Source organism: Onychomys torridus, chromosome 19 (genome assembly GCF_903995425.1).
Source record: "Onychomys torridus chromosome 19, mOncTor1.1, whole genome shotgun sequence".
Taxonomy (NCBI): domain Eukaryota; kingdom Metazoa; phylum Chordata; class Mammalia; order Rodentia; family Cricetidae; genus Onychomys; species Onychomys torridus.
Window position 1 is genome coordinate 54,077,901 of NC_050461.1, and position 24,863 is coordinate 54,102,763.

Consider the following 24,863-nt stretch of genomic DNA (forward strand, 5'->3'; position numbering starts at 1 on the left):
TGATTTACAGGCTAGCCAGAGCTACATAGTGAGACCCTTTCTCAAAAAAAGAAAACACTTGTTTTCCCCCAGAGTCAAGACAGTATTGTGTTTGGCTCCTGTTTTCAGATGTTATGAGAACTTTAAAATTTACATATAAAATATTGTGTTATACTATGATTTATATTTAAAAGTATTTGTTCCTCATCCTTGGCTTTGTTTCTTGGATCTCAAAATGCCTGTCATCTCCAGCAATGAGTCTCTTATTCTTAAACTTTGGAACATGAATATGCGGACTGTCTTTTTTGATAAACAACTGTGGGGAGTGTCATGTAGATGATATGACTGAAGGCTAGTGGTCCTAACCAGCTGTAAGATAGGGGATGAATACCAAAAACCAAGGCAAGATTAGTGCTGAGATTTGAACTCCACCCTCTAATCTTCCAGGAAAGAAAAAAGGCAGAAGGGTGAAGTGGTCACCAATGACCAATGGGGGAATTAGAGTCAAGTCTATTAATGAAGTCTCCAAAAAGCAGTTTAAGTGTGCTTTGAGACAGGTGAACTAGGAATGTGCCTGGAGGAAAATGCATAGGGGGCTACCCTGAAACACCTCACCATCATCTCCACCTGGATATTCATCTGTACCCCTTATAATGGTTAAACGCCAGTGTTTTTCTGAGTTTTGTGAGTCACTCTAGCACATTAATCATCCCTAAGGAGGCAATGAAATTGGGAACACCAATATATTACTTAATTTTCTCACCATTGTTATCAAATACCCAACAAGAAGGAACTGAAGAGAGATTTGATCACGGTTAAAGGGAGGGTCCGTAACACAGTGAGGAAATAGAATAGGCAGGCAGCTGCATGGTAACAGAAGCTCACCTCTCTCTCCACTGAGCAGGAAGCAGAGGAGGGAATGCCTGCCGGCTCAGCTGGATTTCTCCTCTCCCTCCTCTTACAGAGTCTGGGTACCACCCACATTCAAGGCAGCTCTCGCCTCCTCAGTTAATCTTTCTGAAAATGTCCTCACAGAAAGATATATCTCACTAATGTTCTAGGCATTTCATAATCCAAGTGGACTCTCCAAATTAACCATATACCCAATTTACAAATGGTTGGTCTAAAACATACACAACCAGGAACTGTAAAGGAGATGTGCAGTGCTGTCTTGTAGAACTAAGCCTTCAACCTGTGAGAGGAGAGTCAGTTATACAACACCCAACTGGTTACCCTGGAGAATCTGGTGCCAAAAAGTGGAGAGAGATTTAGGAGCAGGATAAACAGTTCTTTCCTATAGCCCTAATACTGTCTACTATACATTATATAATTAAATCTGTTAATACAGAATTTACATGACTTCTGGGTTTTAAGAATAAAATTTCAACTGCCTATTAGTAATCCTCTTATAGGAAGCAACAGAAATGATAGCATGATAGGATTACTAATGTTCCAACACATGTGCATCATACAGACCTCTTGATAGTTGACAGATTTTATTAACAATCAAAAACACTTCGCACTTACAATAAGAAAATAAATGCTTCTTTAACCAATAATCAAATGGAAACTACCCAGGACCTTACAGGCTCTTTAGCAAGTACCAGATATGATGTTCAGAAGATGGATGTTAGCTCGCTGGGATCAGAGGACAGCACTTTACTGTAATTTACTTAAAAATATACCTAACAGCTTTCCTAATAGTAGATTAACTGTAATTACAATAGGCTAGTGTTTATAATTTAGTTTTAGATATGACTCACACACAACACACATCAGTCCTGATTATATGGCTTACTTTTTTTAAGATTTATTTATTTATTATATACACAGAAGAGGGTTACCAGATCTCATTACAGATGGTTGTGAGCCACCATGTGGGTGCTGGGAATTGAACTCAGGACCTCTGGAAGAGCAGTTGGTGCTTTTAACCTCTGAGCCATCTCTCCAGCCTTTAGATACTTTTTATAAAGGTGTTTAACAGAAATTCAGATCTCACTTTAGACCAAGAAATTCAGATGCCATAAGGCAATTTCTAAACTCCAAAGTTTAACACACAATAGTTAAAGCAGCAGATACTACCTCAAAGAAAATACTTATTTCGCTTGTTTCTCTTCGGTGCTAATCATGTTAATGTTTGTCAAGTCCAACCATGACTGGAGCACACACTATTGATTTTGTCTCACACACACAGACACACACAGAGACAGACATACACATACTCTCTCTCTCTCTGCTTCCCAGATGAACAATATGCATTTCACTTATTCTGCTTTGTTTCTTTGTGTTTTTCTTTTTCCGAGACAGGGTTTTTCTGTGCAGCCTTGGCTGACGTGGAACTTGCTCTACCTCCCAAGTGCTGGGATTGAAGACGTGTGCCACTACCACCTGGCACATTTCACATATTCCTTTCAGAAGAAATGTCAATTTACTTGTCTCTACTTTTAAAAAGACAGAGCTAAATCATCTAAGCCTCATTTTCCACTGGATGATTTAAGTCAGTCTTTAGTTTGTAAGTTCTCTTGGTCTCTTAAAATCTACACATTGGGGAGAAGACTTTAACTTAACACAGTGTGATTCCTCATTCTTGACAACAGAAAACCACAGGAAAAATAGAGCCTCATAGAAATTTCAACATTGAATTTTTAAAATCTGAATGCTTAGTAGGAGTCGAAGTTGTATAAAGTCAGTAGTCCCTGCAATCTGTTACTTCAAGACAAACTGACCTAACAGACTTGTACTGGAGTCATCCCATCAAAGTCCCACCTTCCGAAGAGGTTCAAGAGTTCACCGCCTTGTAAAGGAAGGTGAGTGGTACCCACGTGACTCATTAGCTCAGCCTTGTCACTGTCACAGCCTTCTAAGTCCTGCCTTGCACAAGAATAAACAAGGAGCCATCAGGACAGAGCAGCCTTGACATTCAAAACACCTGACCAGCTACAGCAAATTCTTAAAAAGTGCTTTGAATTTAAGTATTTTTTTAACTTCAGTCTTCAATGTTGAAACTGCTAAATTACTCCATTTTTCCATTTTAAAAAAAGGGGGGGTATACTCGAAGGGAGAGTTAAAAAATAAACTTGGGACAAATTACTAAATAGGCTTAAGAAAAAAACTCAATTAAAAAAAAAAAAAATCCAGCCAGGCGGCGGTGGCACATGCCTTTAATCCCAGCACTTGGGAGGCAGAGCCAGGTGGATCTCTGTGAGTTCGAGGCCAGCCTGGGCTACCAAGTGAGTTCCAGGACAGGTACAAAGCTACACAGAGAAACCCTGTCTCGAAAAAAAAAAAACAAAAACAAACAGAAGACCAAAAAAAATCAGGGGCTGGAGAAATTGGCTAAGTGCTTATTGCTCTTGCAAAGGATCCGGGTTCGAGTCCAAGTACCTGCATAAGGTGGCTCAAAGCCACCTCTAACTACTCCAGCTCTAAGAGATCCAAAAATCTCTTCCAGCCTCCATGGGCACCTGCACTCATATGAAGAGACATATACAGACACACATAATTAAAAATAAAATAAATCTTAAAAAAATACTCTTAATAAGTAAGATTTGCATGCCTGGGTTGCACAAATGGACTGTTCAGGGTTAGAACTCTAAATGGCGTGTCCAACTGATAAAACATTACATGGTCACTGAGACAGCTAGAAGGTGGCGAAAGGAAATGTGAGAAAACAAACTGAAATGCATAACGGGCCCTGTGGCATTTCCAGTGTACAACTCCACGTGCACAGGAACAGCCAGGAACAGTGTCACCTTGTCATGGAAAGGTCGTCCCTTTATTGAATAATATAAAGTCCCTCTGGTAGATATAAATTCTTGAAACATACAGAAAAAAATGAAAATAAATGTCTCTGAAAACTAACTAATGCTCTCAGGGAGACACGCTACTGACCTCACTCAGAAATCCATTCGCCTCTACTGAGAAAGGTGCCATCTGGCCCAGGGTATAGTTCTGAGATATACAATTAACGGGACTGAATGGCTTTCCAGAATCCCCTGTGGTCTAGTCCCCATGGTTGACATCATCAAGCAGGCCCTAATTTGTCCATCTTGAGCACTTTCACACAATACACAGTTGGTTCTTAAAGACACTATTAAATGGTTTTGCATCTCTGCCTGTAGAAAACCCCAGAGGCACAATCACACCCCTCTTGTAATAGACCGTTCTCAGTCAGGAACCAAGCTACAAGCTCTGATGATTTGTTTTCAGTACTGAGGCGGAGTCCAGGGCCTTCCACAGCATGGACAAGGCTCTACCACTGACCTATACCCTCAGCCTCAAATTACAGATCTCAAGTGAATGGGAAATTAATAATTATAAGGACCACTACGTGACATCCTCTAAACAGAGGGCTACTTACCAAAAAGAGCAATTTTTAATAGAAAAGGGAACTATTCAGTTCTCTGTTTTATTAACAACTCAGGAAAAAACAAAAAATAAACTCGATTTTTTTCTAATTGCAGTAGAACAGGATTCTAGACTCTCCCCACAGGCCCCCAAAACAGAGAAGGAATATTTCTGATGGTCTTATAATGACAGTTATAGCATCCTAGCAACAAGGCTTTGATGAAAATGTCAATCAAGAGTAATTCACACAGAGTATACACTGTTCTCAAACAGTTGCCTAATAATAAATTTAATTAAAAGTAAGAAATTATAACACTATGTTCATCAAATATGTGGATGCACATCAATAAATGTTACAATAAAGCAGTCATAGTTACTGCAGTACTCTATACTACTACAAAAATAGGGCTTAACATACTCAATATGGCGATAAGGCTTTACTTCTTGCAAGCTGTGTATCTTTCAGTGACATTCTCCCAGTTGATCACATTCCAAATGGCTTTTAGATAATCAGGTCTGACGTTTTTATACTGAAGGTAATAAGCATGTTCCCACACGTCAATCCCCAGCAATGGAATAAGGCCTATCAAAAAGAGGGAAAAATATTTCTTTAAAACAGCATCATCCACTTGTTTCTTATGTAATCAAAATTTGTGTAAGAATGACTATTCCTACAAAAACATTTAACATTTTCATTTTAGAAGAAAATATAATAAATAAATGTGTAACAGCCCCTGGACAGTCAGTTAGACCACAGAATCTAATACCTGCTCTTAAGACAGCAACAGATTGCCAGGCGGCGGTGGCACACACCTTTAATCCCAGCACTCTGTGAGTTCGAGGCCAGCCTGGTCTTCAGAGCGAGATCCAGGACAGGCACCAAAACTACATGGAGAAACCCTGTCTCCAAAAATAAAAACAAAAACAAAAAAAACAAAGATAGCAACAGATCATCTAATGTTGAGCCCCAGCCTTCCTCACGATGTCAGTCAGGAGCCACAGTGAGCTTCGCTGCCTAGCGGAGGGCTAAGGCTCTAGGCTTCCCTTCTAAGTTCTGAGCACCAGGGGGTTGGAGGGCAGAAGTCTGAGAAACATGTTCTACTCTCCAAGGGTAATTTTAGTTTACTGAATGAGTCACTAAAAAGGTTAACAAGAAGCTAAACAGAGCTAAACAAAACCAAAGAAAAATAATCACTACCTTCAGAGATTAAAAGGTATAAATGAGGAACATATATAAATAAGAGTGCGCGCGCGCATGTGCACGCATGTGTGTGTGGTTTTTTTGTTTTTTGTTTTTGTTTTCTCGTTTTTTTGAGACAGGGTTTCTCTGCGTAGCTTTGCGCCTTTCCTGGAGCTCACTCTGTAGCCCAGGCTGGCCTCAAACTCACAGAGATCTGTCTGCCTCTGCCTCTCCAGTGCTGGGATCAAAGGCGTGCGCCGCCACCACCCGGCTGTGTGTGTGTGTGTGTGTGTGTGTGTGTGTGTGTGTGTGGTTTTTTGTTTGTTTTCTCTTTTTTTTTTGAGACAGGGTTTCTCTGCGTAGCTTTGCGCCTTTCCTGGAGCTCACTCTGTAGCCCAGGCTGGCCTCAAACTCACAGAGATCTGTCTGCCTCTGCCTCTCCAGTGCTGGGATCAAAGGCATGTGCCACCACCACCCGGCTGTGTGTGTGTGTGTGTGTGTGGTGTGTGTGTGTGTGTGTGTGTGTGGTTTAATCCTCAAACCACATAAGGTGGCACGGGTCTGTGTTCCCACACATGGGAGACTGAGGCAAAAGGGTATCAAGTAGGCCAGACCAGCTTGAGCAGCGAAGCAAGAATCTATCCCAAGCCTTCCTATGAAAACATCCAGATCAGTTATGAGGAACACAACTCATTGCTAATAGAGTAGCAATAATTTAAATGACTTTTCATTCTAATGCACTTTCAGTGTGGAGAGAAAGGACTATAGAAACCACAACCTCTTGGTGAGGGACCCTGAGAAGCAGACCTGACTCTGAAGAACTCACTGTATGTAAGTTTTTCATGGCTTTATCAGATTCTATGGCACCTTACTTCCCCCAAAAAACATGTATGTTCCCAGAAATCTGAGTATATACAAAGAAGTGAGTGACACGGACAGGTGGGAAGAGGAGCAAAGAGCCACTGTCTTAGACATCACATCAGAGACAAGCCACAGCCTACCGCTGCACCCCATGACACTCCTTCACTCCTCAGGGACATTTTATAAAGGACATCTCATTCAGTTAGGCCCAGGGGAGAAGGCAGGATTGCTGAGCTGGGAGTTTCATACACTGCAGAAAGGCAGGTATGCAGGACCTGAGTTCCGGTTCCAGTTTAACCAACACTCACCAGAGGAGAGCACACGTTCCCAGGTCAGGCTCAGCCTCTATTTCTTTCTTCCCTCTTTCTGCTCATCTAATCTTAGGGTTTTACTGTAGTGTATATTATAATTAAAATTGACTCTAACTTTATACAGGATGAAGCAGGACTTATGCTTAAAACATTCTTATTAAGGAGCTGACAAAAACCACATATGTTTATTTTATAAAATACCAGTTTTTATTATGAAGACTCTGGTATAATCTACTAACACTTGCTCAAATTATTACACATTCCTAAGTTTAAACTCTGCTACTTTACCTTATTTCTAGTTTAATGTTTTCTAGAAAACCATGTCTCTAAAATGAAATGATAGTTTTACAGCTTACCTGTGGTTCCTTGCAATGGGTCCTGGTTAGAGCAGGCAGCAATCTGTAAGCGACCCTGCTCCTTATTAAAGCCAAGCCAGCCCCAGCCTGAACCTTGAACTCCAACAGACACAGCTGTCAACTTCTCCTTGAACTTCTCAAAAGACCCAAAGTCACGTTTGATAGCCTCCAGCAACTCTCCTGACAGTGGGGAGGAAGGACAGAAAAAGATTTCAAAAACTACAACAAAATGTTAATGTTCATAACACTAAAATATTCTTGTCAAAGGACCAGCTGGACAACACCAGTGAGAAGATACAGACAACCAGGGAGTCTAATGTAACCCAGCGTTCCGCTCCCAGTGCCAGACAGTTTCCATCTGAATCATTTTTAATGAAGGCTGATTAGTGCAGCTAGTTTTACCAGGAAAGAAAGAACATTCTCCATTGGCTTTCTTTCTTTCGGTTTTTCCCATTTGATAGTCTTGACTTTGATGTCCCCATCCTATGTCCCCACTTAGAAATTCAAAGTTACTGCTGTAGTCAGTGTTCTCCAAGCCTAGACCTTCCGTCTTTATCATACTGTTCTTTAAAAGAATTCTTCTCTCTATGAACAGACCTGACTGGCGCGCGCGTGTGCGCGCGCGAGCGCACACACACACACACACACACACACACACACACACACACACACACACACGATAACCTGCCCTCAAACTTCTGATTCCCCTGCCTCCACCATGGACTACCCCAACCACAGCTCAAGCTTTTATTCTGTAGCAATATAGAATTAATTCTGCATTAAGCATATGAACTGAATCAAATGGGTCCAACATCTCACTTCCCTCATTCTGTTGACCAAAAATAATCATCTTTTACAAACACAGCTAATGCATCAAGTGGTACAAACTGTGCAACAGAGACATCAACACCACTGACTGACCTCAGCACACTTTGTATCTGGTCACAGCCAAAACCCCGCAAGTACCAAGTTATGGTGTGAAGCACTTAGCAAAGAGGTGAGCTTATGAGTGAATGAGTAAGACTGGCGGCCTTTTGGTTTTTGTTTTTGTTTTTAAGCAATGGTTTAAAAAAAACAAAAACTTGAACAACAGGAGTCTGGGAGTGTACCTCAGTAGCAGAAGGTTGACCTAGCATGTGGAAAACCAGGGTTCAGTGCCCAGCAGCACCACCACAGAGTCTGGGGTCAGAGAGAACCAAGAAAACCAGACACTTGGGGCAAATGCAAGAGGGGGAAGAAACCAGGAGATCTATGCGACAGCCCACACCCTCCCTGATGAGAAAGTGACTGAAGTCACCTGAGCCCCCACAAGGCACCCAGGACAGCAGAACTGCGCCCGTCATATGGATAGGGTGGTATAATTATCTAGAGTCTTACAGAAAACATATAATGTAGAGTGGCTAAAGAGTAGTGGGTTTGTTTTTGTTTAAAGACAAGTAGGCTGTGCACACCCTTCATTGCCCAAGTGTTTCTTCTTGTTTTTGCTTTTATTTTCATGGAAAACTTGCTTTTCTGGGACAAATGACTTTTTATATCAGGAATAATAAACAAAGGCACTTTCCACACAATTCTGAAAGAAGCCCCGTAACTACCCCTGTATCACAGAGGTACATCAAGCACAGAACAAAAGGCTAGGTGTCTTACTCCAGTGGATCCAGGGCTAGAAGTGGAAAGTTCATCTTTTCTTTTTTCTTTCTTTTTTTTTTTTTTTTTTTTTGGTTTTTTGAGACAGGGTTTCTCTGTATAGCTTTGCCGCCTTTCCTGGAACTCACTTGGTAGCCCAGGCTGGCCTCGAACTCAGAGAGATCCGCCTAGCTCTGTCTCCCGAGTGCTGGGATTAAAGGTGTGCGCCACCATCGCCTGGCAAGTTCATCTTTTCTAAGTCCTAACACTCATCTTAGAAGGCAGTGCATGTGGGGTGTGTGTGTGTGTGTGTGTGTGTGTGTGTGTGTGTACAGGGAGAGAGAGAGAGAGAGAGAGAGAGACAGGAGTCGGGGATTTAGCTCAGTGGTAGAGCACTTGCCTAGCAAGCACAAGGCCCTGGGTTCGGTCCTCAGCTCAGGAAAAAAAAAAAAAGAGAGACAGACAGACAGAGAAAGAGAGAGAGAAACTAGGTGACAGAATTCCCTGGACACATTCTCTACTCCTCCTCCCTTTGAAACTTAACAACTTACCATGCCCTAACTATAAAAAATAAGCCAATATGATAACTCAGGGAGAATCTCGGTAACAAAAAAAATGGACAGTCCTCTGGGGCAAAGGTCAGAGGGCACATACTTGGCATACAGAAGATACTGGGTTCAATCCCCACAATAAAAAGAGAGGCAGGCAGACAGGGGTGAGAGGGTGGGGAGATGGGGGGGGGGGCACTAGATGTCTCAGAGAGCAACAGCACTTGCTCTACAAGCCTAGTAAGGTAGAAAGAGAAAACCATCTCCACCATGCTGTCCTGGGACACCTCCACTCACACCATGCACAGATACACACAGTACAAATAAACTAATAAAATAATAATAAAAATACACTTTTAGTCGGGCGGCGGTGGTGCACACCTGTAATCCCAGCACTTGGGAGGCAGAGCCAGGTAGCTCTCTGTGAGTTTGAGGCCAACCTAGTCCTAACCTACATAGAGGGTTCCAGCCATAGACACACAGAGACAATATCTCAGATAAATAAATAAATAAATTTCTAAAGACTATCTATATAAAGTTCCAGGCCAGACAGCTACACAGAAAAACCCCACTTTTAAAGAAAAAAAAAAAATTAAAGGGGAAAAACAAACCCAACAATCATTCTTACTGTACACCAAATATACAGCTGTACCAGCATATACCAACCTTTGGGTTCTCCACCTCCATTAGGGCTCAGGTTTGTCCAGAAAATGCTATGATTAATATGTCCCCCACCATTGAACTTCAGTGCAGGCTGAAGAGCAACCTGAGTGGTAACATCTCCTGAAATATAAAACACAAACAGCTATTAAAAATTCTTCTCCAGGCAGATCTCTGAGTTCAAGGCCAGCCAGGTCCACAGGGCAAGTTCCAGGACTTGAGAAACCCTGTCTCAAAAAATTAACAAAAAAGAAAATGGGGGAAAAAAAAAGTCTTCCTCTCTAAGTCTGCAATGGAGTACTACAATCAGGCATTACAATAAAACAGCTCTTTTTCAGCAGCACTCACTAAATAAAGCTCTGACTTCTCTCTCTCTCTCTCTCTCTCTCTCTCTCACACACACACACACACACACACACACACACACACACGCTCACGCTCACGCTCATGTTCACAAAAAAGGATTAAAATGAGGATGTTTTTACAACACTCAGGAAAGTTTCCCAGGTGTCATATGTCACCTTAAAGGAAGTGCTTTCCCAATTGGGATATTCCCGCTTCACCATTACCTCATCCTTCCCGCAGCTGTTACTTCCTAAATCAGAGTCTTTTCCCGTATTCAAGGTTCATGTGATTTGCTTATTGCAAGTAAATCTTCCAGAATGTGGTAATCTCCTTCTCGTGGTTTGGCCATTTACCTCAAACGCAGCCATGCTGAAATACCACACTTCTCCACTAGATGCCCCTAGTCAACCAGATGTCACTGACAGGTTATTCAACCAATTTCTCAGATCTGAGGTTCAATAAAAGTGTATTTAAGAAAAGGTAAATTTTATCATGTAGTTTTTCAAGCAATACAGCTAATCCAGAGGCATGATTATCAATTATTTTCCTTGTAAAAACTACTAATAGATTAAAAAGACAGAATTCTATTTTGACTAGCCATTAAAACAATATTCCCAGGAGTGGTGATTGGCTCAACAGGTTAAAAAAAGAAAAGCTGTTGCCAGGAATACGTGGCACCCCGACCTGTGTGGACAATTTGAGGTCAGTTCTTGGATCCCACAATAGAAGGGGACAGCATCAACTCCCCAAAACTCTCCTCTGACCCCTCCCAGCTGGGTGCGTCACTCGTGCATCCACACATGCACACCACACACACACACACACACACACACACACACACACACACACACACACGATTTCTACTACCACAGCAGTGCCCTATACATCTTCCGAGGGGCAAACACAAAAGTCCACATACTATGGATTTTGTTGGCTGAGCTCTTAAAAATACAAATAAATAAACTGAACTATTTTTCCATTTTTGCGGCAGATACTGTTCACCACAAAATAAGTATTTTCCTTGTGACCTTTGACCCCAAAGTTAAATCAAGAAAAAAGTACCAAGTCTAACCGGCGCTGGCCCGCTACCTTAAGTGCTGACTCTCCCACAATTAGTGAAAGGTGTGACATAGGAATTCGGGGGGGGGGGGGCGCATGTCAGGGGGCCAGGGAGCTCAAGTCATAGCCTGAACAATCCTACTCTTGTCCAAAAGAGTACACTCTTGTACACTCTTCACGACGCGGGCTGCAGTCTCCTGATGCCACTCCAGACCCTCTCCCGCACCTGCTGCCAGGCAGGCCACCAGCGGATGCTGCAAGGCCCAGCTGCAAAGCCCCCAGCCACTTCTAGCCACCAGCCACCCTGCCACCCTGCCATTCAAGGGCACCTGGCGGACCCAGCCTGGGCACTCTCAGCCCTCTCGCAAGTGGCTGCCAAGGCTACTTGAAAAAGCAAACTTTCCCAAAGCCACGTTATATAACAACCGCAGATTTTTTTTTTTTTTTTAACCATTCGCAGGCAAAACAAAAAATAACAAATATTCATTATGCAAAAAGCAGTGGCGTCCGGGAGCTGTCTTTTTTTAAAAGGACTCCCAGTTGGCCGATGCTAGCTGGCAACACGGGTGACAAGGACGGACCCACAACAGCAAAGTGTACCACCGGGTACTTTTGCGAGGTCCTGCATTTTCCGGGATAGGGAAGGACGTTCTATGCGAACCAACGGAGGAGGCACTCTCCTGCATCGGAACCGACCACGGTCTGGGAAAGGGGGCGGGGGGGGGGGGAGCAGGTGGGAAGCGGGGTCCCCACGGGGCGCCTCTTGGCCAGGGGCCCCCCTCGCACCTACCCTTGGCCAGGGCCTCGCGGTACTTCTCCTCGGTGACGTTCAGGTTGTTCACGTAGGCCGCGTGGTGCTTGCTGTGGTGCAGCTGCATGATCTGCGCGTTGATGTGCGGCTCCAGCGCGCCGTAGTCGTAAGGCAGGTCGGGAAGGCTGTGCTTGTGCCGGCGGCAGCCCGCGGCACTCGCCGCCGCCGGGGCCAGCCTCCGGCCCGCGCTAAGGGGACACAGGGGACGCCGCGTCACGACACCGACACCGCGAACCGGCCACCCCCGCCGCCCCGAGACCCACCCCGCGGAGGACGCCGCGGCCCCGGGCCCCGCCGCTCACCTGCACGCCGCCCGACACAACATGCTGGGGCGCCCACCGCCTCCGCTCTCCTCTCTACACGGCCGTTCGCTCTCAAGCGCGCCTCGGCTCTGCGCCGACCGCACGGCGTCCGCAAGGACAGCGCGAGCCGGTGACCCTGCCGGCCGCGCCCATCAGCGGAGGGGAGGACGGCGACGCGGGCGGCCCGGCCCGTGACTATGAGGAGCCCCGAGGAGGCCGCGCCTCCCCCGCGCGGAGTTGGTACGGCCCGCGAGCTTGCCATGGCCCCGCCCCCAAGCGTGGCCACGCCCCACCCTCGCCGCTGGCCCCGCCCCCTCTCGGTCCGCCCCGCCCAGCCTGGGCTGTGGGCGGTGGTGCCTCTCCCCTCCGACCCCCCCTCTTCCACGCTCGCCCCCGGGAAGTCCCCGAGATCGTCCTCCGGGAAGCCACGGCCCTGCTGCTGGTCAGAGACATGGTGTAATCAGGGCCCCTCTGAGCCAATTACTTGTGCCCGGAATGACCTTCCCTGGGGCCTTCTCCAGGCCCGAGTCAGGACGGCAGCCAGGTGTCTTGATCTCCCAACGGCTGCCCGGCAACAGGGCTGCCCAACTTCAATCAGGTCGCAGGTTTGCAAGTGTTCATCTTTGTTACCCCTGCCATTGGCATTACTGACTCCAGGTGCAGCTTGCCAAGCCTCGCAGTTAACGTGCAAGAGTCGGGATTAGAACTCCAGGTTCATCCTTCCGAAATCCTGCCTGCCTGCCTGCCTGTACCATGCACGTTCTGTGTATTCGATGAGTTCCCAAACCAACTGCTCAACCAAACGTAAAGAAAGGACATTGTTTTCCTTTGTGGCCTTATAGTCTAATAAGCTATGACTATCAAATGTTTTCGTAACAATTATACATAGAATTTAAGACAGCCTTCCTCTGCCACGGATAGGCTTGGGATTTAGGCCTTCATTTCTTAGAACACTATCAAAGGAAACAGAAGGCCAGTGGCTATGTGGTTCCCAGGGTTTTCTTCCGCCCCCTTTGCAGCCCTCCCAAGGGATGGCTGGGCTTGAGTTAAGAAGAATTCGGGAGGATGCTTTTAGGCAGAGAGAAACTTTTTCCCAGGCCTCAGAAGTGCTGAGTGCCTGTGCTTGGGTGAAAAAGACCGGGGTTGTGTTATGGATTCCTTTAAAATTCAAAAATCTAGCCTGGCGGGCAGTGGTGGCGCAGTCTTTTAATCCAGCACTCAGGAAGCAGAAGCAGGCGGATCTCTGTGCGTTCGAGGCCAGCCTGGTCTACCAAGTGAGTTCCAGGACAAGACAGCCAGGATTGTTACACAAAGAAACCCTGTGTCGAAAAACAAAAAAAAAAACAAAAAAAAAAAAAAAAAAAATTTCAAAAAAAAAAAAAAAAGCCTGAGTCAGTATGGTTGAAAACAAGTGGACCCATTAGCTGAGAAAAAGCAGTCCTGAAGGTATTCCTCTGGCGAGGTGGCCTAACACTGTTACCCTGAGAGGCAGGCTAGTCGTTGCCTGTGCTCAGATTTAAAATCTCTGCGTGAATAGATCTTAGCTGGGTCCTCTTCTGGTTTTGGGTTTTGTTTTTGTTTTTGTTTTTATTTTTCAAATTAGTGTTTCAGGTAAGCATACAAAGTAATGGGTTGGACTATGGCTTTTCATCTCTATTTCTTTTTATTCATGTCTCAAATCTTACCCAGGCAGGAATCTAAGCGAAAATGACTTGTACCTGACATTGATCATAATCTCCAGAGACACAATCCCAAACGCCATCATCCCAAATGTTGAAGTCCCAAAAGAATCAAATCCCTAAAATGTAAATTTTCTACAGTTACAATTCTGAAAGACTATAATGCTGAAATCCTGAATCCAAAATTCCCAAAATCTCAATTTCCATGTTTTTTTTTAAAGCAAAAGAGAGGTTTCATAAAATGGGTAGAAACCAAATTCTAGTCACGGAATATAGATCACAACAATTCGCAAATGTGCCACCTGCCCTGACATTCCTTCCAGCTGACAGAAGTTCAGAGTTTCTGTCATGAATCAAAGATACATTTGCAGGACTGCAGAGATGGCTCAGAGGTTACGAGCACTGGCTGCTCTTCCAGAGGTCCTGAGTTCAATTCCCAGCAACCACATGGTGGCTCCCAACCATCTGTAATGAGATCTGGCACCCTCTTCTGGCCTGCAGGCAGAATACATAATAAATAAATAAAATCTTTAAAAAGAAAAAAAAAATACACCACCACAAATGGGAAGGGGGGGGGGGGATGCAAACTCCAGGTCCGTAATCGTTACCCATTAAAAGCATACTCTCAACACCACATGAGACCACGATGTTTACAGACCGGGACCTGGGATGACTTATCAAGCTGAAACTAGTGGGTTTCAAGATGGCTGCACCAATGACAAAAATAAGAAGGAACTGTTACAAGAAACCAGCAGAACAATTGTCCCCCAAACCCTCTAGCTTCAGTAACTCTCAGTTAACTTAAAAATCATTAGTTCTGGAGGCCACACATTCGTTACTACTGAGCAGCACATTGTTAGTTTCCTGCGAGCTTTAACATGTGGATTTTGAGAACCATCGCCTAGGCAACTTTTGCTAAAAACCCTGACTCTTTACCAAAGTCTGCCCACCCAATGGGTGACTTAAATGGCATAAAAGGTTTGCATCTCTGTCTTCATATTCTGTGTACCCCTTCTGGCTTGAGAGTCAGACTCAGCTCAGCTTGTCGGCCATTGGAGAAGTGTTTCGTTGAAGACCGTGGCGCAGTGTGAACTTGGCCTACTGCCCTCTGGAGCAGTTGTGTGATTCTTCTGCCCCAACCTGCCTTTCTCTGGATCTCAAGCACTTGTCCTTCAGCCTTAGTGTATGGTCCAAACCAAAGCAGGCGGCTGAGATATTTATGCAAGACGATGATGTCAGGAAAGACTCAGCAGTTCCTGTTCGGCCTCTGCCTGTCACTCTGGAAACCTCAGGGCCAGTGGTTGCACACAAAAACATCTTTTGAAACTGTGCTCATGACTAATGGACAATTACTGAATTTTAGTCTCCCCTCACCCACAACACAGTAAAGGCTTTGCTGCTGTTCACTGTTAGTTTTTTTTTCTCAGTCATCACTGTCTCTCTTTGGCTTAAACTGAAGTTGGCCAGCTTAGACTGATGGACCAAAAAGGGGGACTTGCCTGTCTTCTCATTAGTAGTATTTGAAGAAATCTCCTTCCTCTGCCTCCAGAGTGCTTGGATTATAGTCATGCACCACGACATCTAGCTGCTTGGTCTCACCGTTTCCATGCTCTGAGAGCCTATCATCTAGTATCAATAGCTTGAAGAAGCCAGCAAGGTCACTAACTGGTTGCAAAATAATTCTACATGTGGTATAAAAGGACACACAGGGGCCAGGCGGTGGTGGTGCATGCCTTTAATCCCAGCACTCAAGAGGCAGAGGCAGGCGGATCTCCGTGAGTTCAAGGCCAGCCTGGTCTACAGAGCAAGTTCCAGGAAAGGTGCAAAACTACACAGAGAAACCCTGTCTCGAAAAACAAAACAAAACAAAACAAAACAAAACAAAACAAAAAGACACACAGAGATGCTGTTTAGTCACCAGGGTTGTTTCCTCCAAATCTGTGCTCTGACAATGCATGTGAAATGCACCTTACACCCAAAAGGTAGAACTCAGCCCTGTCTTTCCACCCCCTTTTTGTATATAGATGGTGTATGTACATGTCCATATGGGTGTATATGTATGTGTCTGCAGGTGCTGTTCTCATGGAGTCCAGAGATCAGTATCGGGTATCTTCCTAAATTGGTCTCTGCCTTATTTTCAGAGACAGGGTCTCTCACTGATGCTGGAACTCATCAATTCCCAAGTTACTCATCTGTCTCCACCACTATCCCAATAGCACAGGACTTACAGCCAGGCACACCACACCTGGCTTTTATATGGGTGCTGGAGATCTGAACTCAGGTCCTCACCCACTGAGCCACCTCACAGCCAACTCTCCTCTCTCTCTCTCTCTCTCTCTCTCTCTCTCTCTCTCTCTGTCTGTGTGTGTGTGTGTGTGTGTGTGTGTGTGTGTGTGTGGTTTTAATGTGCAGCCCAGTCCAGATGCCTTGAACTCCCAGTCCTCCTGCCTTGGTGTCCAGAGTGATGGGATTGCAGAGGTGTACTACCATGCTCAGCTGTCAAACCTGTCTTGTGTACAGCCTATGGCTTTAAACTTACTCCGACTGCCTCTATGCACCTTTCCCACTAAGGCCTATCATCACAGTGCCTGACTTCTCTGTTTTTTGCATTTAACTCAAGTCATTAGTTTTTTAACCTGAGGCTTGCTACTGTCCCTTTGTTCTGACCTTGGGCCATTTGTTCCTAGATTACATTTGCTTCTTTCCCAGCATCAGTGAAGACCCAGCCTCCTATAATTCCCAGCATCAGTGAAGACCCAGCCTCCTATAATTCCCAGCATCAGTGAAGACCCAGCCTCCTGTCTTTTCCTTTGACTGGTCCCAGACCAACTCTTCCCACCCTTGCAAGGAACCCAATAAAACAGAGCAGAACCAAGGAAGGGTGAAAAGAAGGTTAATCCCATGTTCAAAACCAACCAGTCCCTCCAAAAGCTCCCCCACTAATGACGGTGCCATGTCCCCCTTAGAGAAGAACCTTACACCTATTACTACAATAAAAGATAGTTGGCTTCCATGTGGCCACCAGGTGGTGCTCCTTCCCAGAGTACAGTACTATATAGACCTTTCAGGACAGTTTTTGTTGAAAAAGTATCCCCAGGGCTGGAAAGATGGCTCAGAGGTTAAGAGTGCTGACTGCTCTTCCAAAGGTCCTGAGTTCAATTCCCAGTAACCACATGGTGGCTCACAACCATCCGTAATGAGATCTGGCACCCTCTTCTGTGTACATAATAAATAAATAAATCTTGAAAGAAAGGAAGGAAAGAAAGAAGGAAGGAAGGAAGGAAGGAAGGAAGGGAAGAAAGAAAGAAAGAAAGAAAGAAAGAAAGAAAGAAAGAAAGAAGAAAAAGTATGCCCAGTGACCACAATTCCATGTGCCTGGACTATGGATAGCCCTGTTCTGGCGTCTCAGTGAATAACCACACCTCATTGCTGTTGTCCGGCGAGTCACTGATTTTTTTTCCTCTGGTGTTTGGCAGTTATGGTAGAAATAATATGCCCTCTCAGAGAGAAATAACTGCATACACTTAGGGATTAATTAAGGAAAAGCTCTTTAATAGCCCTTGGCTTTCATAATGGGCAGCATAGACACAGCAATGTCCTTAATGCCCTGACCCATAATGGTATGCACAGGTAAAGTGAATTTTATGGTGGCATGACTCAAGGACCTTTGGTAACGGCTAGTTAGTCATGGTGCTTCCAGGCACGAAATAGGTAAGAATCTTACTGCATTTTTGTTTGATCTGTATGAGCATAAAAACTCTCAAAGGTTACATTGGATTGTGGCAAAAGGGACTCTTGACTGTGAACCAATTTCTAGACCTGAGCCAGTTTGCAGACCCAGAACCCCTTGAATGAAGAGACGGCCAGGTTTCCCTGAGGAAACACCTTGGTAAAATACCTAAAGTTTCTGCCGGGTGGGAGGCAGAGGCAGGCGAATCTTTGTGAGTTCGATGCCAGCCTGGTCTACAGAGTGAGATCCAGGAAAGGTGCAAAGCTACACAGAGAAGCCCTGTCTCGGGAAAAACAAAAACAAAAACAACAAAACAAAACAAAACAAAAACCTAAAGTTTTACTATTAGCCTTTCTCCAGGGGGCTAGAGAGAGGGCTCAGGGGTTAAAAGTGTGTACTATTCTTGCAAAGACACCTACATTAGATGGCGCATAACTCTCTGTAACTCAGTGCCTCTGGCATCTGTGGGCACCTGTACCCATCCACATACTCACATAGATACAAATAATTAAAGTAATAATAAACTCTAAAAATAAATACTACCTTTATGACTCAAAATTTTTGGATAAGTAGATTTGCACTACAACCCTATCTCAGGTTTTCTTATTAAATTGACAGTTTGCTTCATATAGTGACCACCAGAGGGCTCCACTATAAAGAACAGCAAGAATCACTCGACTTCACTATTAGAGAACAGTCCATGGAGTCATCCTTTGGTGCCACACCACAGCTCTTATTTCCCAGAGTTTGTTTGTTTGTTTGTTTGTTTTTGTAGAAGTTTTAAAACACATTGATAATCTTTGTCTGAGTTGAGCAGTAAGTCATTGGGACTTACACTGGGTTCTTTTCTCTTTTTTTTTTTTTTTTTTTTTTTTGTCTGTGTAGCTCTGGCTGTCCTGGAACTCGCTCTGTAGACCAGGTTGGCCTTGAACTCTGAGATCTGCCTGCCTGTGCCTCCCAAGTGCTGGGATTAAAGGCATGTGCTATCACCACCCAGGTGGTGGTCATTTTCTAATTCTATCACTTATTATACATTTACTAGGGAGTACTCTATTGTAAAGGAAACTTTCCCAGGCTAGAGAGATGGTTCTATAGTTAAAGGCTAGGTTTATAACCAAAACATCAAGAAAACTTTTCCTTCATCCACTGGAGGTGAATCATTGTTCTATTATTATTAATGACTTTTGAGACAGGCTTTTTCTATGTAGCCCGGGTTATCCTGGAAGCTAGTACCCTCCCACTTGAGTGTACAGGAATGCACTATCAGGCCTGGTGCACAATTATTTAAGGGAGAATAAGTGTTATTTTCTTAATAATTTCCAGAGTAATACACTGACTTAATAGTCAATTACAGTGGTGAGAGAATAGTTTCCTCTTATTCTTTCCTTCCAAGAATAACTATGGATTGTGGCTGCCTTGGTTTTTGTTTTTGTTTGTTTGTTTGTTTTTCTTTTTGTTTTTGAGTCAGATCTTGCTAGGTAGCCCATGCTTCCCTCACATTTATAATCGATACCTCCACTCCTGGGTTTTGGGATCACAAATGTGCTAAAGTTTTCATGTACTCAGCATTTGCTATCACTTATAATCATTCCTTTTGATGCTAAAATTGCCCATAATTTGGCTTATGGGAAAATTCCCCAAGCTTATTCCTGTGATTTCAAATTTTGCTTTTGGCACATATACTATATAATGGACAATGGCAAGACTAACACTGTATAAAACAGAATTGTAACCTACACCCTGTAGCAAACTGTCTCAAGAAGTCAAAACCTTCCTGTTTCAAAAAAAAAATGTCAAAACTTTAGCAGTAACAGCACAGGAAGCCACCCTGGTGTACCCAGGCTGGTAGGAAGTCAGTGTGCTCTCTACTCATAATTCAGGAAGCTAGACCATACCTCCTAAAACAATCAGTTCAAAATGCCCAGAACTTGATTAAACACTGACAGCTCCCCCAATTTTGTCTCCTAACCCCCATGTAAACCAGGGTGGCCTCAAACACCCTGTGAAGTTGAGGATGACTTGATCCTCTTGCCTTTACTTCCCAAGTGTGGTAGTTATAGGTGTGTAGCCCCACACCCAGAGTGTAAAGTGCCGGGGACTGAGCCCGAGGCTTCCTGTATACCAGGCACTCTACCAACTGAACTATATCCCCAGGCCTTGTCTCCACTTTCAACCTAGCCAACTATGCTCCTCTAAGGCTGACAAATGGGGTGACTGGCTTCCAGCTAGTCACTGGTCTCCTGCTGCCCAGTGTCCAGACCCCAGTCGGGCACAGCTGAAGCAGCCCCTTTCCCACTGGGAAGCCCCCTTTGCCTGCGCTGGAATCTCTGTGAACTCAAGTCATGACTTAGACTGACTCCTCCTTCCATGTACCACACTCTCAAAAGAGAGCCTCTGCTTATTAACTTCTTAATTTTTATTTCTGAGCCTCTGCTTTTCTCATTTGGTTTATAAACATTTTTTTTTTTTTTTGAGCTGAGGATCGAACCCTGGTCCTTCAAGCGCTCTACCACTGAGCTAAATCCCCAACCCTTGCAAACTTTATTGACATGTAACCTGCATGCAAGAAATGTGCCTTTTTTCCTGCTTGTTTGATTAGTTTTGGTAAGTGTGCATATCTGAGTAACCAAGATAAAGAACAAACATGTAGCCTGGTTAACCACATACAGGTTACAACCCTAAGTTACTTGATCTTCCTTTTCAGCTACTTCCTCTTCTCTTCCCCTTCCTAGCGCCTGCTGATCTCAAGTCCATCACCACAGGTTAGTTTTGTCTTTCCCCCTAAATCCTGTGGCTGTATCTTACTAACTCAGACACTTCCTCTGCATTTAAGGCAGAACAAAGTATGTGACTTATGTCTCCCAGAACTGGAAGCAGGAGCTCCGGATTTTTTTTTTTTTTTAAAGTGGAAAATAGAACTTAAGGGCTAGAGATAGCGTGGCAGTCAGGTATGCTTGGATGTTCCTCCAGAGATCCTGAGTTCAATTCCCAGGAACCACAGGGCAGCACATGATCCAATGCCCTCCCTCTTCTGGTGTGCAGGCATACATGCAGACAAAGTGTATAAATGAATTTAAAAGAAAAAAGAGAACAGAAGTTGCACACCAAGAGTGAGTGCTAGCTCTGCTTATCGCTGCCGGTGGGGAAAAACCATCCTGGTCTGCCTGGGAGAATTTTTTAGATTTATGTATATAAATGTTTTGTCTGCATGTATGTATGTGTACCATGTGTGTGCCTGACACCAGCTGAGGTCAGAAGAGGGCATCATGGATGCTTGTGAACCACCATGTGGCTGCTTGGAATTAAGCCCAGGTCCTCTGCAAGAGCAGTAAGAACCCTTGACCATTGGACCAGGTCTCTAGCCCTTGCCTGGTAGTTTTAAACTAAATGGCCATTACCTCAGGAAACTCCTTTAACACCTGGGAAGAAGGGACAATCCATCACCCATCAAAGCCCTTTCAGTACACAAAATTAAGACATTTATCTTATTTTCTCAAATGGGCATATATCAATTATACAAAATAATGAGCTTCGTTACATTTTTTAATTTATGTACACACCTATGTGCCTGTGTGTGTGCCCACAGAGGCCAGATGAGGAGGAGGTCAGATTCCCCTAGAGCTGGAGTTACATGTGGTCGTGAGCCTCCTGATGTGGGTGCTGGGAACTGAACTCAGGTCCTTCCAGGAGAGCAACGAATGCTCTGAATCCATGAATGCTCTGGTGATCTCGTTATTTTTATGTGTGTATATTGTACTTTGATCCTATTTCCACCTCCTTTACCAATGTTTTGTCCTTCCTCCCACTGGTCCCCTTAGGACACTAACTTTACAATGTGCTCAAGCAGCTGGAGAGACAGCTCAGGCATTAGAGCACTGGCTGTTCTTCCAGAGATGCAGGTGCAGTTCCCAGCATCTCTAACTCCAGTTCCAGATCTGCCACCCTCTTCTGACTTCCACAGACACCAGGCACACAGATATACATGCAAGCAAAACACTTATACATACAAAATAAAATTCTAAAATCTAAAAAAAAAATTTAAATAAAATAAAATTGGCACGTGTGTGTTTGTGTGTGTGTGTGTGTGTGTGTGTGTGTGTGTGTTTGTGTGTGTGAGATGCTTGGGCACCACATGTATGCCTACAGAGACCAGAAGGGGGCATCAGACCCCCTGGAACTGGAGTTACAGACAGTTGTGAGCTGCCATGTGGGTGCTGGGAATTGAACTCAGGGCCTTTGAAAGAGCAACAAGTGCTCATAACCACTGAGCCATCTCTCCAGCCCCAAACTGACATTTCAAATTTACACTTGTTTTTTCTGAACTTCTTTGGGTTTTTTTTTTTTTTAGCTGAGGATCAAACCCAGGGCCTTGTGCTTGCTAGGCAAGTGCTCTACCACTGAGCTAACTCCCCAGTCCCCTCCTTTGGTTTTTTATTTCTCTCTCTCTCTCTCTCTCTCTCTCTCTCTCTCTCTCTCTCTCTCTTTTTTTTTTACACCGGACATCTTTGGAAACAATAACATTAAAATATTTGTACTGCAATATGCATAACTTCAAAAACATAATATGTATAACTTCAAAACCAACAATATTATGATTAATTATAAACCACTTAATGAAACTGAGTGATTATTACTTCTCATCTATAGGACAGAGCCCTCCGTAGGCACAGGACCAGAGTGTGGCGTTCAAACACTACAAGTGTATTCTTTCCTTTGTGTATCTCAGTTACACTATCTATTTTACTTAGGGTAAATTGGTTTGTTTCAATTTACTTTGGACTTCGGAGGGTTTTTTGTTTGTTTTACCTTTTGGCTATGTAATTTTGAAGTTACAAGTCTTGTATCTACCTTTATCTTCTACACCCATCACCGTCTTTATGAGTAACTATTACGTTTCTGCAATATCCTTCCATCTTTCCAATGAATATGTGCTCACTTATATGTGTATATGTATTTCTATACCTTGCTTTATTCACTTAACAGAACCCAGAACTCATTCCAAAGTAACAAATAACTTTTGTTTTGTTTTTCGAGACAGGTTTCTGTGTAACAGCTGTCCTGGAACTCGATCTGTAGACCAGGCTGGTCTTGAGATCCTCCTCCTTATGCCTCCCGAATGCTGGGATTTAAGGCGTGTGGCACCACCGCCGGTAACACTTAATATTCATGACTGCACCCACCCCCCCCAATCAGGAAATGGGATTTCAATGTATACGTCCATTATAAACAAAGTCGATCTTCCTTAAATAGTAAAAGATCTTCGTCTGTGAGAATCATCTATTCACGTCCTTCCCCATTTTCTCTAGTTTTCCAAGGCCCCTGCAACGTAAACTGAAATATTTATTCTCTAGCCTAGTGGGACTACACCATGGCTCCTTTCATCATCTGATCTATGTTGTAATCGTATCCTCGTAAATCACCTCAGCCGGGACACCTTCACTGTGGATTAGCAGTTCTCACAAAGCTGGCTAAGCCGACCAAGCCGGCTTTCCCATTCGAGGAGGGCGGAAGAGACTGCCGAGGACCGTCGTGCTTGCGAGAGTCGGGATGACTGTCTAACTGGAGTGTGTTCCATTTACAGAACCTGTTCTCGAACACCCAGAACCCTGGCTCGGCTGCCTTCCCGGGCTCCGGGTGTGCGACCCGTCCTGGAGCTGCCCCTTGCGCGCAGCCAGCCTGCTCCTCGACTCACGCCCCAGAGACGCCCAGGGGAGCGGAGCGGGCGGCCGCAGGGCGAGCGGCTAAGTCCCCCAAACTTAGAACGAGGGACACCTCGGCGTGAAGCCGCTGTCTCCGCGTTCCGGCGACGGCGCGCGGAAGCATCACGTGCGCGCGGGGACGGGGGGAACGGGAGGGGCGGGGCTGCGTACGGCACAGCCAATCACGAGCCGCCTGCTCGGATTCCTCCGCCCAGGCCCTGCTGCAGCCGCAGGTGGCCCGGCCGAGCCTGTCCAGCGGCGGCCGCCGTCCCGAGATGCCTCGCGGGTGACCTCCGACCTCGCGGGCCCGCCCTTCTCTCCGGCCGCTCCCCTCCCCAACCCGGCTGAGCTTGCAGAGCCCCCACGGAGCAGGTGCGCGACTCCGCGGACGGTCGCCGTGCAGCGGCTGGCTGCCGCGGCTCCTCCACGCCCCGAGGCCCCGAGCGGGCCGACCGGCCTCCCTTCGCCTCTCCTCCTCCTCCTCCTCCTCCTCCTCGCCGGAGGCGCCCGGCGGGGTGACCGGGGCCGTGGCCGAGAGGCGCGTCTCGGGTGAGTGGGCCACGGGCGGGGTGGCGGCGGTGCGCTCGGGGCGGGGCGCGCTCGGGGCGGGGCGGGGCCGGCGGCGGGGCCTGGTTTCCTCCTTCAGCGCCATTTTGTGGCTGCGAGACCCGCAAATAAAGGCGATCGCCGGGGCTGCGGCGGGAGGAGCGCGGGGGGGAAGGCCGGCTGCGGCGCGGCCTCGGCCTATGTGACTGGCGGCGCCCCGCGCAGCCTCGGGCTGGAAAGGTAGGTGCGGCCGGCGGCGGGAATGACCGCGAGGGCCTGCGGGGCCGGGGATCGAGGCGCGGCCGCCCCGGACCCGGGGAAACGCACGCCGGGCCCGAAGGGCGATCGGGCCTGGGACCGCGCAGGCTTCCCGTTAAGCCTGAGCGGCTCGCTGCCCGCGGAGATACTCGGCCGCCTCAGGGCCATTTTACTTCCGTCCCCGGCGGCCGGGGACAAGGCGGGCGTTCCCGCGGCCGGGGAGGCGGGGAGGCCGGAGGCCGCCCTCTCGGGGCTGACTGGCCACGCCGGCCCTTTCCCCGCCTCTGTCGCCCCCTCCCACCTCCCCGAAGGCTGGTTCCCGGCGACCCAGAGATCCCGACGAGTTAGTTCTGCCAGGCGCAGACCAAGGGTTCGGTGTTTTCGTAAACCCAATTTCACGTCACGCAGTGGCTTGTCACTGCAGCCACGTTCTCCTGTGGACTTCCATTTTTAAATAAGTGCATGCATTGTGAGGACGAGAATTGTTTTGTTTTTTGTTTTTTTTCTTTGGACAGCTTTGAGAACATTTTTCGTCAACTTTCAGTCTTGCTTTGGATCTCTGTGAGGCT

General features: G+C 45.8%; 2 protein-coding genes across 3 annotated transcripts in view; one reads left to right on the forward strand and one right to left on the reverse strand.

Moving 5' to 3' along the window:
* Nucleotides 1-4,371: 4,371 nt before the first annotated feature.
* Sod2 (superoxide dismutase 2) lies at nucleotides 4,372-12,592 on the reverse strand. Its single transcript, XM_036169355.1, has 5 exons — nucleotides 12,383-12,592; nucleotides 12,060-12,268; nucleotides 9,872-9,988; nucleotides 7,035-7,214; nucleotides 4,372-4,909 (listed from the first exon to the last, which is right to left on the reverse strand). Exons 1-5 carry the CDS (start codon nucleotides 12,403-12,405, stop codon nucleotides 4,764-4,766), a joined length of 675 nt encoding a protein of 224 aa, XP_036025248.1. The 5' UTR covers nucleotides 12,406-12,592; the 3' UTR covers nucleotides 4,372-4,763.
* Nucleotides 12,593-23,722: 11,130 nt separating this feature from the next.
* The window catches only part of LOC118570190 (WT1 associated protein), a 29,885-nt gene continuing 28,744 nt past the window's right edge, over nucleotides 23,723-24,863 (forward strand). The window contains exon 1 of one of the 2 annotated variants that reach the window (XM_036168536.1): nucleotides 23,723-24,039. The gene's annotated coding sequence lies outside the window, so the exon portion shown is untranslated. Of the gene's footprint in view, nucleotides 24,040-24,090; nucleotides 24,277-24,863 lie in introns of those variants that run through there. The other variant, XM_036168535.1, reaches the window with a different exon arrangement.

Excerpts from the sequence above, each read along its gene's own strand:
- Sod2 (XM_036169355.1), bottom strand. The coding sequence starts at position 12,405 with ATGTTGTGTCGGGCGGCGTGCAG. Across the intron at positions 12,269-12,382 it reads TTGTGTCGGGCGGCGTGCAG|CGCGGGCCGGAGGCTGGCCC; the intron begins GTGAGCGGCGGG and ends GTGTCCCCTTAG. Across the intron at positions 9,989-12,059 it reads CCGCGAGGCCCTGGCCAAGG|GAGATGTTACCACTCAGGTT; the intron begins GTAGGTGCGAGG and ends TTTATATTTCAG.